Raw genomic sequence first — 13,022 nt, forward strand, 5'->3', positions numbered from 1 at the left:
GCTGCTTCTTGTGCTTCTTATATGATATATATATATATATATATATATATATATATATATATATATATATATTCATTCATTCTCTACCCCCCACCTCCTCCTCCTCTCCATTTCTGACAAAGCTGCCACCATTTGGTAAGGGACTGTAACTTCTCTCCAAAACTGATAGGAAAGTGAAAGCGTTTTTTTTTTAGATTGCCATCACACAACCAATGTCATCACCTTAGCTCAGCTGGAGAGGTAAAGTCGAGTGAAAGGGACAGCTTAATAAATGTGGGGATGTTCCTCCCATCTTACTCCATCCCACTCTAAAAAAGGTCACTTTCTCTTTAAATGCAAATTGCCTCTTGCGAGCTCCGCTTCCACCCTTTCCGTTCCCGAGTTGGAGAGTGCTGCGGAGGGCGGAGGGAACCCCCACGGAAGCATCACTCCAGACCCCAAACCTCCAGGTCAGTTACCCACTTCGGGAGTGGGTGCAGAGGCTCAATGACGCGGGTCTGATGCTCCATTTCGGATCCTGGCTCCCGAGATGAGCGATCCATTTGGCACACGGCTTTGGAGATTGTGGGAAATAGATCCCAGGTCGCCCCCAGCCATTCCTGGGGAGCCGAGGCTCCCGCTGCAGTTTCTCTATCGAGTCCTTAATTGAACCAAGCTGCTGCTGAGCCAGGTATTTGACGCGCTTCTGCCTCCCCTCCACCACCGCTGTCCCACAACAGTGCCAGCCAGCCTCGTACAATTTAAATGCTTATGCCCCCAGCGCCACCGCCATCCCAGAGTGCGGAGTCGGGCTTGGTGGTGGAAACTGGGAGTAAGCAGCTTGAGGAAACCCCGTAAAGGGTCTTCAGACCTCCATCTGGGGGGCGGCCTCCGCGGACCCGGGGCTGAAGGGGCGGGGCCGGGCGGGAGATCCAGCGGTGCCAGCCTCGGGCGCAGCCTTTGTTGGAGGCCCAGGCTGCCTGCTACGTGCCCGACCACGCGGCCCTCTCTGGCTGCAGCTGAAGCCAAGGGGGGACTTCCTGACTGGGGAGGGTGAAGCGGCTGGAAGTCTGTCCCAGGGAACTTCTGGGAGTCTCCTGGTGTTTGCCATTGGGGGCGGGGTGGAAGAGGAGGGATGCCAGTGCGGGGAAACCACACTGAGCCCTGCCAGCGTGCCACGGCTTCTGCCATTGCTGCCCATCCTCAGTGGGTTACTGCCTCACACCGGGGTCTTCCCAGGTGATCCCATCCACATCTCTGTCACCTTCCATGCTGAGGTTTGTCAGCGTCTGTCCAGGCAGTTGATAAATAGAACGGAGCCGAGTTAAGACACTCGTAATCCTCAGCCGGGCTCCTGCCAGCTCACATCCACCCTGTCTCCCCCTCCATTTCCTCTGCCAGCTCCGCCCCCGCAGCTACAGGGACAGGAAACCCCAGGAGCAGCAGCAGCAGGAAAATAGTGTCTGGTCCAGCCCTTTGAGGCAGGGCCTAGGTTTTCAGGCTAAAACTGGAAGGCAAGGAGGACCTGGGGTGGGCCACAGAAGGAATGTGTATTCCTTCAAATACACATCTGTGACCCCAGCAGTAGGTGCTGGCACCTGGCCTTGCCCATACTGGGCAGCTGAGGGGAGAGTTAGGAAGGTCTGGGGGCCATCCTTTGCAGCTCTCAGGGATTGCTAGGTGGAGGGATGGCTTTGCCCCTCACTATCTCAGTGGGACTGCCTCCCTCCCAGGGCCTGAGGCCTAGCCAGCATCCAATGGAGGACAAGAAGAAGAAAAGGAGTCCCAAGCCCTGCCTGACCCAGCCAGCCCAGCCCCCAGGCACACTACGCAGGGTCCCAGTGCCCACCAGCCACAGCGGCTCCTTGGCCCTGGGACTCCCTCATCTGCCATCCCCCAAGCAGCGGGCCAAGTTCAAGAGGTGGGTACAGAAGGGAAGAGGGCAAGGAGGGAGGGACCCTAACTCTGGGCTGAGCCCTGTGGGCAGGAAGGTAAAGGGGGCCTTAGCCTACCATTACTAAGCAGTAATCCATGCCTTCCCTGGGGCTCCTCCCACCCCCCACCGGCCCCTGAGAACTCAGACCCAGTTCCTACTCTCAAGTGTGTTGGGAAAAGGCCAGGTGGGTCACGGGGATCACACAGTATGATGATGCACCTCAGCGCAGGGAGTGAGCAAACTTCCAGGAAGTGAGTCAGAGAAGGCTGTTGGGCACACTGGAGAGGGACAATGTTCTAAGCTGAGGGGCTTGCCTGGCAGAAGTATGGTAGGAAAATATTGCCTGGAAGGTTCCAGGAACCACAGGTGATTTGGTGGTCCTGGATTGTCATGGGGTAGGAAATGGTGAGGGGATACTTGGGTAAACAATTTGAATTCTCCGCTTAATTTTTTTAATGATTGAAAATTTGCCTCCTACCCTATAGTGTCTGTGTTTGTTTCCACTACCCATGCGTTCTTTCTCTGATTACTGTGTTTCCCTGTGCCTTTGGCACCACCTGCCTGAGAGGCATGTTGGGAGATGGCCAAGTCGGGGTAGCTGAAGCTCAGGGCTGGGGCAGGGATAATAGGAGACGCAACTGGAGAGGCAGTGGGGCCAAGCTGGAAAGATCATTCAGTGTTATCCCGAGGGCAATGGAAAATTCAAAGAAAAGGTTTTTACAAACAAGAGGGGCAGAAAGATATTTTTGGAAGAGGTAAGATGGCTTTCATGGTAATAAGGGAGTAACTATCCCCAAGTTCACTGAGGACCGGTGAGGAGAAGTGATTCACCCAGGGTCACAGGAAGAATGAGTGAGGTGCTCAGACTGGAACCCAGGAGCCCCATTCCAGGCATGGTTCTGGATGTATCACTGGCAGAAAAAGACTTCTTTTGACTTCTCACCCTCACCCTTCTTCACCCACTCCCTTCCCTTTACCCATCCCGGTGCCCAGAACCGGGCGAAACATCCATTTACATTGGTGGGTGGATAGAAGGGTGAATTAGTGCATAGACAGATGGCACAGAAGACCTGGGGTTACCTGGCTGCCACTCACCCTGTGACCATGGCCATGCCCACCCACCCAGGGTCAGCAAGGAGAAATGCCGCCCAGTGCTGGCAGGAGGTGGGGGTGGCTCTGCAGGCACCCCCCTGCAGCACTCGTTCCTGACCGAGGTGACCGATGTCTATGAGATGGAAGGTGGGCTGCTGAACCTGCTCAATGATTTCCACTCAGGCCGGCTGCAGGCCTTCGGTGAGTCCTGGGGGCGGGGCTTAGAGGGCATGTAGGTGGGGCTGGAGGACTGGGTATCTGGGGCGTGGCTGGGACCAGGGTCCCAAGCTTGCTCCCAGAGCTGACAGGTGTTGTCCAGGGAAGGAATGCTCCTTTGAGCAGTTGGAACACGTGCGGGAGATGCAGGAGAAGCTGGCCCGGCTGCACTTCAGCCTGGACGTGTGTGGAGAGGAGGAGGAGGAGGAGGAGGAGGAGGAGGACGGGGTCACTGAGGGGCTACCTGAGGAGCAGAAGAAGACGATGGCTGACCGCAACCTGGACCAGCTGCTTAGCAATGTGGGTCAGGGCTGGGTGCTTCAGTTCCTGGGGGCACCAGAGGGTGTGTGGAGGGGTACATGCTTCTAAGACCATTCCTGGCCCCTGGGTGAGAAGCTGGGGGTGCATGGAGCCCAAAGCTCTGGGCCTCTCAACCCCCCACCAGAAGATGAACCCCAGAGCATCTGGAGTTTGACCAGGTGCCCCTCCTTACAAAAACTTCCCTTTCTCTCTCTGTTGACAGCTGGAAGATCTCAGTAATTCTATGTATCCTTTCAAGGGGACTTGACAGTGTGTAAGTGTGTGCACGCCTCCCAGAGATAAAATCAGCTTCGGCCTCCCCACCACCCTGCAGGAATCTTTACAGATAACCAACATCCTCACCCCTTTCAGTCCTACAGAATTAGCCACAAATTCCCCCTACCCAGGTAGAGGGTGCAGAAAGAATTCCCCAAATATTAGGAGAAAGAAAGGTGGTTGCAGGGAATATGTTTTACTTGCTTATCAAAATCTTTGCAAGGGGCTTCCCTGGTGGCGCAGTGGTTGAGAGTCCGCCTGCCGATGCAGGGGACACGGGTTCGTGCCCTGGTCCGGGAAGATCCCACATGCCGCGGAGCGGCTGGGCCCGTGAGCCATGGCCGCTGAGCCTGCGCGTCCGGAGCCTGTGCTCCGCCACGGGAGAGGCCACAAAAAAAAAAAAAAAAAATCTTAGCAAGTACTTTAGCCGACACCAATCCATGGCAAAGCTTGTCTGATGTCTTCCTATTCTTTCAGCACTGAACAATTCTTTTTACTGACTTAAATTATCTCCGCATCTAGTTCTATCAGAAGTAGTGCGGGTGCACGCTCCTGCATGATCTAAAGCAAAAGCGAAGGGGGTAAGGCACCTAGCAAGAAGGACAGGTGAGGACTGCAACCCCAGACCACGGAGCACCCCAGAGTCCCTGGCCCCCGCCCTTTTGCGCAGTCGGGGAAACTGAGCCTGTGCAGGTTGGGAAAATAGGGCTGCAAGGACCCGGGTCCAGAGCATCACAATCCTTGACAGGCACAGACAGAAGCTGCACCTGGCTGAGAACGCCGAGCCTGAGGAGCCGTCAGCTGTGTAGGTGTTGGACCCAGGCTCAGACCGCCCCTTCTCATTCCCTTCAAACTGTGACTTTTTACGGACTCGATTGGGTGTTCCGCGGCCCCCCCAGGTGCTATGGGGGAGGGGGGCATTGGATGGAATTAAACCATAAAGAAAGAAAGCGGCTCTGTGTCCTCCCTCCCCTCCTCGCGCCTTTACTCGGCAGGGGCGCCCGGGCCCCAGCTCTCGCGGGAACGCCCCTTTGCAACAAACTTCTGGTTTGGGAGGTCCCGCTCGCGGGGCTGGACTCCCCTGTGCTGCTCTGGGAGTGGGAGTTGGGGACAGGTGCCAGTTGGCGCCCAGCTCCAGGGCAGGAGCCAAAAAGGTTGCCATGGAGACGGCGGGGCGGGGCCTGAGCAGGCCAGCGCGGCGCAGACTGGTGACGCACTGCGCAGGCGCCGGGCGGGTCACTTTGCGCCCGGATGGAGCGGGAACGGTTGGATCGGAAGGTGACCGCGCTGCAGGTGCGGGGCAGGCTGGGGTGCGCATGATTCCTCCCCCGCACGGGATCTCGGACTGGGACCTTTGGACAAGATGAGGCTGTCACGTCTAGTAACCTGCCCGCGTGCCCACCTCTGAACCTACCGACCCAGCCCCACCGGCCTGAAGAATGCGGGGACCCCACGGACCCTCACGCGCCCCCCACTCCCATTACACACTCCTACGGGATCAGGGAAATGAAGGGAAGGGCCTTTAATCGACGAGGTGGATCCAGCCCAGCACGCTCCCTCGAACCCCCAGAGCGCCAACACACAGCGTCACCTGTCCTCTCCCGGGGGCCGGGTCCTCTCTTGCGGACCTCTCCAGGAGAATCCCCCAAGATGCCCCCATTTTGCAGTGATAAGGGTTTTCTTTCCCCTCGTTCTCCACACCAGGCCTGCGTCCGGGGCTTCTTGGTCCGACGCCAGTTCCAGAGTCTTCGAGCTGAATATGAGGCTATTGTACGAGAGATCGAGGGTGATCTGGGCACGCTTCAGTGGACTGAGGGCTGGATTCCCAGGCCCCGATTTCTCCCAAAGGTACTACACACCCTAGAGGTAGAAGAGATGGGGAAGAAGGACCTGGGCAGGGGATTCCACCCTTCATGCTGACAAGCTATTCTCATTGGAAAAGGCAGCAGACTCAACCTCCTCACACCCCAGTCCTTAATCCTCATCAACTTGTATGCTAAATCATGGCACCCAGACACTTGGAGGGTTTAGCCTTGGGGCTCTCATACCTTTCTGACTGATTTCTCAGAAGGCAAAATCCCATCAGACCTGGAAAGCTGGAGAGAGGGTACCAAATCCAGAGCAGGAACTGTGGAGCTGCTTCCCATGTAAAGAGCCTGAGAAAGAGGCCATCTGGGAGGAGATGATACTGAAGAAGTCAGGAGAGAGCGCAGCAAACTCAGGCAGTCTTCCCTGCAGAGATGATAGCCCATGGCTTCAGGATGAGCAGAGCAGGAGGACCAGGAAACCGAGCCAAGAGGAGACCAGAGACATGTCAAAGATGGAGAACCCAGGTACCTCTCTGCTTAGATCAGGGCAAGCCCCTGACCCTCTCTGGGCGTCAGCTTTCCCATCTGAAAAGTGAAAGGCTTGTGCTAGATAAGCTGCATCCCTTTCCTTCTTCCCTCTGCTTGGTTGGGGGCAACTCATGGGTGGGCAGGGGGAGGGTGCCAGGGTCTAATGCTAGGCCAGTGCCCACTGTCTGCCCCCTCAAGGCTTTCTCCCTTCATTCTTCCCTCCTTCACAGAAGCTGCAGGTCCAGGACTGCCCCACAGCCAGACTGAGCTCCAGGAGCTCCAGTACCACCGCAGCCACTTGGCTATGGAGCTGCTGTGGCTGCAACAGGCCATCAATAGCCGTAAGGAGGTAGGCACTAATTTGGAGCCCTCTCTGCACATTTAGGGCCAAGGATGGGGGTTAGGGAAAAGCCTCCTGCCATGCCCAAGCAGGCCTGCCTGGTACAGTGTTCTCTTCTCCAACAGTACCTAATTCTCAAACAAACACTGAGATCCCCAGAGGCGAACCAGGCAAGAGACGAGCCCAGCTTGTGCGCAGACCATGGGGGACAGGGCTGTGAGAAAGCTGGGTCACGACCAGGCCCACCACTGGAAGACCAGTCCTACAGAACTACTAGAGAGCCAGACCACATGGATGACTCCTGCTGGAGACTCAGATCACAACCCCATAAAACCCCAGAAATACTGGCCACTACAGACAAAACCACTGCTGGGGCTAAATACAGGGACCTATGCTACAGACAGACAGGACCACAGCTGCCCACACCATGGGATAATCAGGCCATAGGGAAAAGGCTCACCAAAGAGCCACAGTGTGGAGAACAGACCTATGGAGGGACCTGCCTGCAGCTGACAAAACTTCTAGAGGATGAGACCCACAAAGGCCTCAAATCTAGGGGCTGCTGTTCTGGAAAGGCCAGGACACAGCTGCCCACACTCTGTGAGGACCCAGACGTTGAAGACAACTCTCCCAGAGGGCCAGGCCAAAAAGAGCGTGATTGCCAAAGAGCTGGGCCACGAGAGTTGGGCCTCTCAGAGGACCGTGTCATCTGTGATGGGACTTTGGCAGAGCATGGTGGCCTGCATCTCTGGAAGGCTAAACCACCCCGAGGGCCAGACTCCTAGTGATAAAAGCTCCACAGATAGAACCTCCAATGAATCTAGCCATGAAGGATGGAAAAACCAGAGGATCAAGGCCACCTGAGAAACTGTCTTCCACAGGGTCAGACCACACAGGAGAGGATCACTGGAGGGGGCGACTGTGGAAAACAGGACCACCAGGCTAGACCCTGGGGAACCAGGGAAGACCAGGTTCCAAAGGGGGATTCTATGAAAGGGCAATGAGGGAGACAAGACCTCATTGTAGCTCCCTGGTACCAGCTCTACCTCCTGCCCCTGCCCGTGGGTACTAGTGGCGAATGAGGCCAAGAGAAGCTGGAGCACAGAGCTGGCATCAGTAGAGATAGGAGGATACGTTCATCCTCTGCCTGTGGCTCAACCCAAATTTTGGGATAGGGAGCCACCTGGGGTGAGCAAAGTTGGGGGCTGATGGAGAATAAAGGTGTTCTTTAGATTCTGAGCCTGGTTGTATTTATCTTCTGCCTCTGGTCAGGACAGACTCTGGGCCCTCCTGTTCACTTCCTGCTGACATGGGGCATCTTCCCCAGAGCTGGCTGGGAGCCACAGCCCAGGAGCAGACTAGCCATCCTTGGGGAACAGCCCCCAAAGCTGATCTTCCTTTAAGCTCAGCCCTTGGGCTGCAGAGTGGCAGGGAGGCTGAGAGTCCCTCGCTCCACCCAGTACTGGAACATCTGTGTTTCAGTGTCATCTCTGCCACTGCCTCTCTCACTGAGTCCCAGGCTCTTTCTTCATATGTAGTGATCAGACCCACCGTACTCTTGTGAGGCCCCACCAAGAGCAGGTTGGATGAGACCTTGAATGCAGACAGATGCTCCTATGGAGGCTCTCCCTGCCTTTCTGGGTGAGAGGGCAAGACTCCACCTCTGATTGGCACTGCTCCCAGCCCTGCCTTAGTTGCCTGGCAACAGCTCTGCGTCTCTAGCCGGGGATACGCTATGGCAGGTGGCAGTCCAGCAGCCAAGAGGGTAGTGGTGTCCCGGAATGGGGACCCCTTCTCCCCAGGCCACCAGGTGACTCAACACTGCTTCCCCACCCTGGAGACCTTCCTCTGTGATGTGACATCGGCTGTGCAGGCCCCACTGGCCGTGCGTGCTCTCTACACGCCTTGTCATGGCCACCCTGTCACTGACCTGGCAGACGTGCAGAACAGAGGGCAGTATGTGGCTGCTGGCTTTGAACGATTCCGCAAGTTCCCGTGAGTGGGCTGGGGCTGGTCAAAGAGCCTGGGGAGAGAGGTAATAGCGATAGCAACAGCATGTGTTCAGTACTTCCTGTGTATCTCACGGAATACAGCAATCCTATGAAGGGGGTGGTCTTATCTCCATTCTTTGGAAGGGGAAATCAAGATAGTGAAATAACCTACCTAAGAGTACATAAATAACACGTGGAGCCACAGTTCCAGTCAAAGTCTTACACTGATGTTCATGCCCATCCAGCCAGGACCAACCAGTGGGAAGAAGAACATTCTGCTGGTTGAGCCCCTTTTTCCAAAGGCTGTTCCTGATTGGGTCCTTACCACCACCATGCCCATCACCACCACCACTAAATACTCTAAATCCATCCATCACTTCCTCCCTGCTGTGCTTAGGCATCCTGTGCTCTCCATTAGGCTGGGATTGTCCTTTACAGGGTGGGGCTATGCTTTCCAAGATGGGAGAATAAATAATTTGAGTGTCTGAGCTTCCAGCTCAGATCTGGCTTCCAGGTCCTCCTCTGCTCTCAGCTGAGGTTGCTGAGAGTTAAGGAGCCAGGAGTTGGGAGCCAGACAGACTTAGAGTCTGGGCTCTGTCACTTCCATGTTGCTTAGGTGAGTCACTTAACTTGCCCTCGTTCTCATACAAAATGAGATGAAACCGCACACATCATGAATGAGAAAATTTCTGAGATACAGGAGGATGTCGACCTTTAATCTTGTGGTTTGGGTCTGAGACCCCAGACTGGATGTCCAGCCTGATACATAACCTGAGGCAGGTTCAAGTATCAGCATCCGTTTCCAGACCGAGATAACTGAGACTATTCCAGTGGGAAGGAAGACTTGGTGAACTGGGCCCCAGCCCCACGCTCTGGCAGCTGCCGGGCTGTTGAGGACCCAGGCTCCCCAAGATGACCAGTGACCTATCTGTCCTTTCAGCTCTTTACACCCTAGAGGGGAGGATCCAGGTGGGAAGAGCAGCAGACTACCTGTAAGTCCTGGGGCCGACCAGCCCCCAGCCCTCTGTTCTTCCATCCCCCTGGGGGCTGCCCCCACTTTGGTCTGGGAAGTCAGGAGCCCTGGAGCTCTGGAGCCTTCTCGGGTGCAGGATTTCAAGACACTGTTCCTTGTGCCATTCCCAAACTTTTACTTTACTTTAGCTCCAGGCTATGGTCCTCAGAGGAAAGAGGAAGCCATAAAACAGAGGGATGGGAGGGGGTTAAGAATGTGACCTAGGGGAGGTAGAAGTACCCTTTGGTGAAAGGCGTGACCAGTCCCATCCCTCCTTGCCCCCTCTTCTGCCCCAGTCTGGTTTCTTTCCCTCACCCTACCCACCTTGGACTGACCTATCCCTGACAAAAGGCCTCAACTCGCTCCTGATCTGGGGGCCTGACGGGTTTCAGGGCCCTCCTGTGATTCAGCAGCCATGTGATGGGGCCCTTGGACAGCGGCTACCTGCAGGTTCCCCCTGCTGTATCCAGTGAGTGCTCGTGTTGGGGAACAGGGGCAGAGATTTTTGTTTCAGGGAGACCAAGGGAAAGTGGGTGGATTTGTTCCAGGAGCCCCTGGCGACTGGGATATAAAAAGTCCAACATGCTTAATGGGTGAAAAACAACGCACTGGTTCTTGGACCATCTTCTGGCCGCTGTGCCATCCTTCTTCCTCTCACACGTAGGTAGTTCTGGGGACCCTTCCCCTTACCAGGCTGCTCTTTGTCCCAGTGTGTTCAGGAATGGGGACCTCTTAAGCCCCCCATTTAGCCTGAAGCTGTCCCAGGCTGCCAGCACGGACTGGGAAGCAGTGTTGAAACTCCTGACTGAGAAGGTGAAATTACAGAGCGGGGCTGTGCGCAAGTGAGTTTGGGGACTGTGGAGACCTGAATGTCCCCAAAGGGAGCCTCCCTACTGCTTTTCGCTGCCCTTGAGGATGAAAAGGCAAAAGGAAAGCATGTTTCCCCAAATGAGACTTCTTTCTGTGCCTCAGGGAGAGGCCCCTCCAGCCCAGCCCTCGGAGCCAGGGCAGAGCCTGGGTGACTGGCCCTGATGCCCAGAGGGCCAGCAGCCAAAGGGCACCTTGAAATAGCTGTACCCACCCCCTTGTAGTCTGCTGCATATGAAGATACATCTTGTTCACCGGCCCTTATGTACTCACCTCTCTCTCCCAGACTCTGCACCCTGGATGGGCTCCCACTGTCAGCAAGGGAGGCTCTGGTGAGTGGCCATTACTATGTGGCTGTCGGAGAGGATGGTTCAAGGCCCTCCCCTATCTGGTGCCTCGTCCCTCACTGCCCAGGGGCTGCTGGTATGTATGTGTGAGGTGGAAGGGTAGCAGGTTAGAGCAGAGGAAGCCACCCTGACTCCATGTCCTGCTCTGCCTCCTACAAGCCTTCTCTTTTTTCACTGCAGGCAACCCCCAGACCCAAAGTCCAGGCTCCACAGCAGGGGGTAGGTGAGGCAGGGGGTCATGGGGGGTGGGAAGGAAAAGGAGTGACTAGCCGAATCCTCTTCCAGCTCAGCCTCTGACCTTATCTCACTGCATCCTCTCAATAATCTTGTGAAACAGAGATTATTATTCCCGTTTTCCAGAGGAGAAGCTGAAGTTCAGAGGAGTGAAGTGATTCGTTCAGGTTAACACAGTTATTGACAGGGGCCAGACCAGAAACTGGTCTGAAGCCAGCTTATCTGGGCTCTGTGAAGACCTTCAGGACTCTGAGTTGCTGGACCTAATGCCAGGTTGGATGCTTGGAGACGGAATCAGCATATCTGGCACAACAGGGTCCAAAGATGCTTATCAACTCCCCATCTTATCCCAAGCCTGAGCCCTCCCAAGAGATGAGCCAGTGAGCACTGAGTGGGGGGTAGGGGGATGCGGCCTGGTTTCACTGGGCATCTAGAATACCAGGCACCATCTGCCGTGTCCCTGGATAAGGCAGCCTGATGGAAGAGGGAGCAGGGAGGGAGGAGGCAGGCTATGAAGATGGATGGCATCTCCTCTTCCAAGCTCCCACCAGGAGCATTCAAACCTTGACTGGGAGTGGAGAAGGTAAGGCCAGCCTGCACCCACGGCTCAAGCCCAGTGTTCCCTCCGCAGGCCGATGGCCACAGAGCACAGGCAACCCAGTCCTCTCCAAAGGAAGCCAGGCAAATTGAGCCATCTGCTTTTTATGCCAGCCCCCAGCAAGCTTTTCAGCATGCTCTCCACTCTCTTGAGGGGACCCAAGAATCCAAGGCCTTCTCTGCCAGCCTCTAACAGTGATGTAGGATTGTCCCTGCTATGCTGAGGGAGTTCCATGGGGGCAGAATGCCCAGGTTCAGAGCTGGTCCGGACTTCAGGACGACTGTCTCCTACTCCCCTGTGTGCACGGCCAGTCCCTTGCCTCTTCACAGGGACCTGGTTTATGAAAAGAAGCACATGGAAACTCAAAGCCATGACATTTCGGGGGTGGGATTTGGAAGGGGTGGGGGTAGGGCCAAAGGCCTGCCTCTGAGCTAACCTGCCATCCTCTGAGGTCCTGGGCGAGGGGGAGGGGAGGGGAGGGGAGGGGAGGGGAGGGGAGGGGCTGGTAGAGAGGGTCAAGGGAAAGAATGTGAGGGCTCCTCAGCCTAGGCATCGGCCTGTAACTTCCCACATCAGAAGTCAAGGGAGTGTATCGGGCTCCCCATGCAAGGATGGAGACAGCACGGGCCCAGGGAGTAGCACATGATGAAGCCACCTGGACAGAGGCACCCCTGGATCAGGTGGGCTGGGGCCAGGGCCGGAAGCCGTATGTTGGGACAGGAGTTCTGAGCTGGAAACAGGCAGCTCTAGGTCCCGGAAACGATTCTTCTCCCTTGTGATTGTGAGCAAATCTCCTAACCTCTCAGAGCCCGACTTCCTACCTTGTTGAATGAGAGGGCAGATGCTAATTTCTGGTCTCTTCCTTTCTTGGGGTGGGCAAACCCCAGGCTGAGGACTGGAGGCTGGATGTGGGGTGCTAATGGCTCCGTTCTGTGTGGCCTTCTGCCTCCTCCAGAGGGCAGCACAGGTAGTGGAAGAGGCCCTGATCCTGGAAAGCCGGCCAGAGCTGGGGCAGCTCTCTCGGCCTTGGCCCCTGCTCTGCCATCTTGAGAGCCAGCAGCTGCAGCCAGGAACTGGGGACCGCCACTCTGCGGCCACCATTTATCCTCAGCCTCCAGCGGCCGGTTCTCAAGGAAGCAGGGCCTCCCCTAGGCTCACAGGGTGCGCTGCAGCCCCTCTTCTGCCCCTAAACCCACAGCCCAGCCTCCTTTCCGCTCCGAGCAGAGCAGCCCAGCCCAGCCACAGAGGCCATTTCCTTATGAGGTTCTCTGGCCAGAGAGATGAGTAGCCAACGGAGCTTCAGGGAAAGAACACAAACTGGGGAGCGGGTCGTCCCAATAAAAGAATACTTACCAACCTCCATCTGTCTACTACACGTTTATTACAGACTTCCGCTCACCTGGCATTGCTCCAAACGTTGGGGTCTGGCAGTGCGGGGGCCCATAGATGTCGATCGGTTTGAGAGGGGCCGGCACCCACCTCACAGGAGGGACAGGCA

At 56.1% G+C, this 13,022-nt stretch overlaps 3 protein-coding genes across 5 annotated transcripts; all 3 read left to right on the top strand.

The window, feature by feature from the left end:
* The first annotated feature begins 342 nt into the window (after positions 1–342).
* Positions 343–4,820, top strand: CCDC28B (coiled-coil domain containing 28B). 3 transcript variants are annotated; one of them, XM_079936250.1, is made up of 6 exons: positions 343–670; positions 1,713–1,900; positions 3,042–3,208; positions 3,327–3,523; positions 3,747–3,769; positions 4,554–4,820. In XM_079936250.1, exons 2-6 carry the CDS (start codon positions 1,737–1,739, stop codon positions 4,606–4,608), a joined length of 606 nt encoding a protein of 201 aa, XP_079792376.1. In that variant the 5' UTR covers positions 343–670; positions 1,713–1,736; the 3' UTR covers positions 4,609–4,820. The 3 variants fall into 3 exon arrangements, with proteins under 3 accessions (XP_079792376.1, XP_079792375.1, XP_079792374.1); XM_079936249.1 differs by having other exon boundaries at positions 378–449; positions 4,554–4,818; XM_079936248.1 differs by lacking the exon at positions 343–670 and having other exon boundaries at positions 906–1,900.
* A 230-nt stretch (positions 4,821–5,050) lies between these two features.
* On the top strand, positions 5,051–7,693 carry IQCC (IQ motif containing C; the record flags this gene model as incomplete). Its single annotated transcript, XM_079937491.1, is given in 7 exon segments — positions 5,051–5,092; positions 5,504–5,647; positions 5,868–6,132; positions 6,366–6,484; positions 6,601–7,245; positions 7,247–7,330; positions 7,332–7,693. Coding segments are annotated over 7 exon segments (1,389 nt in total). The 3' UTR covers positions 7,422–7,693.
* Positions 7,694–7,910: 217 nt separating this feature from the next.
* On the top strand, positions 7,911–12,840 carry DCDC2B (doublecortin domain containing 2B). Its single transcript, XM_079916738.1, is given in 11 exon segments — positions 7,911–8,470; positions 9,407–9,458; positions 9,871–9,947; positions 10,189–10,320; positions 10,632–10,711; positions 10,714–10,768; positions 10,873–10,901; positions 10,904–10,911; positions 11,558–11,647; positions 12,480–12,525; positions 12,528–12,840. Coding segments are annotated over 11 exon segments (876 nt in total). The 5' UTR covers positions 7,911–8,210; the 3' UTR covers positions 12,575–12,840.
* The last annotated feature ends 182 nt before the right edge of the window (positions 12,841–13,022 follow it).

Source organism: Stenella coeruleoalba, assembly GCF_951394435.1.
Source record: "Stenella coeruleoalba genome assembly, chromosome: 1".
Lineage (NCBI taxonomy): Eukaryota > Metazoa > Chordata > Mammalia > Artiodactyla > Delphinidae > Stenella > Stenella coeruleoalba.

Excerpts from the sequence above, each read along its gene's own strand:
- CCDC28B (XM_079936248.1), top strand. The coding sequence starts at position 1,668 with ATGGCTTTGCCCCTCACTATCTCAGTGGGACTGCCTCCCTCCCAGGGC. Across the intron at positions 1,901-3,041 it reads CAGCGGGCCAAGTTCAAGAG|GGTCAGCAAGGAGAAATGCC; the intron begins GTGGGTACAGAA and ends CCACCCACCCAG. Across the intron at positions 3,524-3,746 it reads TGGACCAGCTGCTTAGCAAT|CTGGAAGATCTCAGTAATTC; the intron begins GTGGGTCAGGGC and ends CTCTGTTGACAG.